The sequence below is a fragment of the Morone saxatilis genome, unplaced genomic scaffold (assembly GCF_004916995.1).
Source record: "Morone saxatilis isolate NCDOM2014 unplaced genomic scaffold, NCSU_SB_2.0 Contig14, whole genome shotgun sequence".
NCBI classification, from domain to species: Eukaryota; Metazoa; Chordata; class Actinopteri; family Moronidae; genus Morone; species Morone saxatilis.
In genome coordinates, this window is record NW_023339696.1 from 21687002 (window position 1) to 21688424 (window position 1423).

The window sequence follows — 1423 nt, forward strand, 5'->3', positions numbered from 1 at the left end:
ATCTGGATGTTCGAGACAAAGCCTAAAAGCTCCTGCATACTCTATCAGTGTACTGTCTGATTAAGCTTGTTTGTGTCAATTTAGCACATTTTGAACAAGATTTGTAACTCAATAGTGAGATTACATATCATTTCTTTAATGGTACGTTCTATAGAGTCCAGAACAAACTCCAAATGCAATTCTATTTTTATTAAACAAAGGTAGAGTAAAGCTGACAACAGAAACACATTGGACCACTTCAGGCCTACCTCCAGTGGCAGAACCTGCTGTATCTTCTCTCTGATTGACTGTTTATTTGTAATTAAAAGACCACAGTGAGCCACCAATAAAACATGAAGGCTTATCTTCACATAACTGCAGTAACTGAGCCACCTGCTCCACCAGCCTTTCTCTGCTGTCTCTACTAATACATTCTTGTTGCTATTACAATTACTAAAAACCTTTTTAAAAAACATCTCTGGCTGTGTATATCAATGTGTCCACCAAACCAGTTGTTACCAGTAGTCATTTGGATCCTATGTGTGTCTATGTAAATACTGCAATTAATAGAACAAGACAATAAAACTAGATCTATAAAAATCCTGTTTGTGACAGATTACACAAGCAAAAATGCAGAACATGTTTGTTTGTGTAAAAGTACAAGTGCACACATTAGCAAGGGTTTCAAAAACCTCCCTAAAAAATGCTAACTTTACTGATGTCTACCATTAAAGCTAAAAACTATGTTTTAACTTCATAGTTGTGGATGTTTAGTTGGTCATTTTGGTTGAAGAGTTGGTCTCATTCATAAACCTAACATCATGGATGAACTCACCACTTCAGAAAACTTAAATATTGTCTCTAAAATTCCTCTTAATTCAATTGTATGAAGATTATACAATTCTCCACTGCAGATAGCTACTACCTAACATCTCTCTGGACCAGAACTCCACATTTATGAGGTTGATATATATATATATATACATAAAGATCATTTCTGTTTAAAAAATAATTAAAATTTACTACAAATAAGAAATAGGAAAGAATTGACTATTGATGAGTTGCTGATTTACATGTGAATAATATTTTTAATAAATTTAAAACTCAGACACCACCCTGAGTTGTATTGTATAAAAAATATACTTACTGTGCAATAAATGTTGTTTACTGTCCGTCATTTTCTTCTCTTCTCATCTGGGATGTCTTGTGACTATGGATGTCTGGTTGTGACTATTTTAATTTCCATCTCATCATTATATAGTTTGGCCTGCCTCTAGTTCCCTCCCCTGGAATACACATCACCTGTTCCTAACCAAATCTGACCAGTCACAGATCAGAAAAATTAAGCTAAAGGCAATAAATTGGGGGGCTGAGCAGAAGTACATTCCCACAGGTCTGCCTACTCACCAATAACAATCTACTTCTTTCAGTACAGTAAATAAGA

The 1423-nt window shown here is 34.5% G+C and overlaps 1 protein-coding gene across 1 annotated transcript in view; it reads right to left on the reverse strand.

Moving 5' to 3' along the window:
• The window catches only part of LOC118322665 (GTPase IMAP family member 9-like), a gene marked incomplete in the record, with an annotated part of 3272 nt that extends 2065 nt beyond the window's left edge, over positions 1–1207 (reverse strand). Inside the window, 1 exon segment of the mRNA XM_035654399.1 lies at positions 1127–1207. Within this exon segment, the coding sequence (XP_035510292.1) occupies positions 1127–1157 (31 nt within the window).
• Positions 1208–1423: the final 216 nt, after the last annotated feature.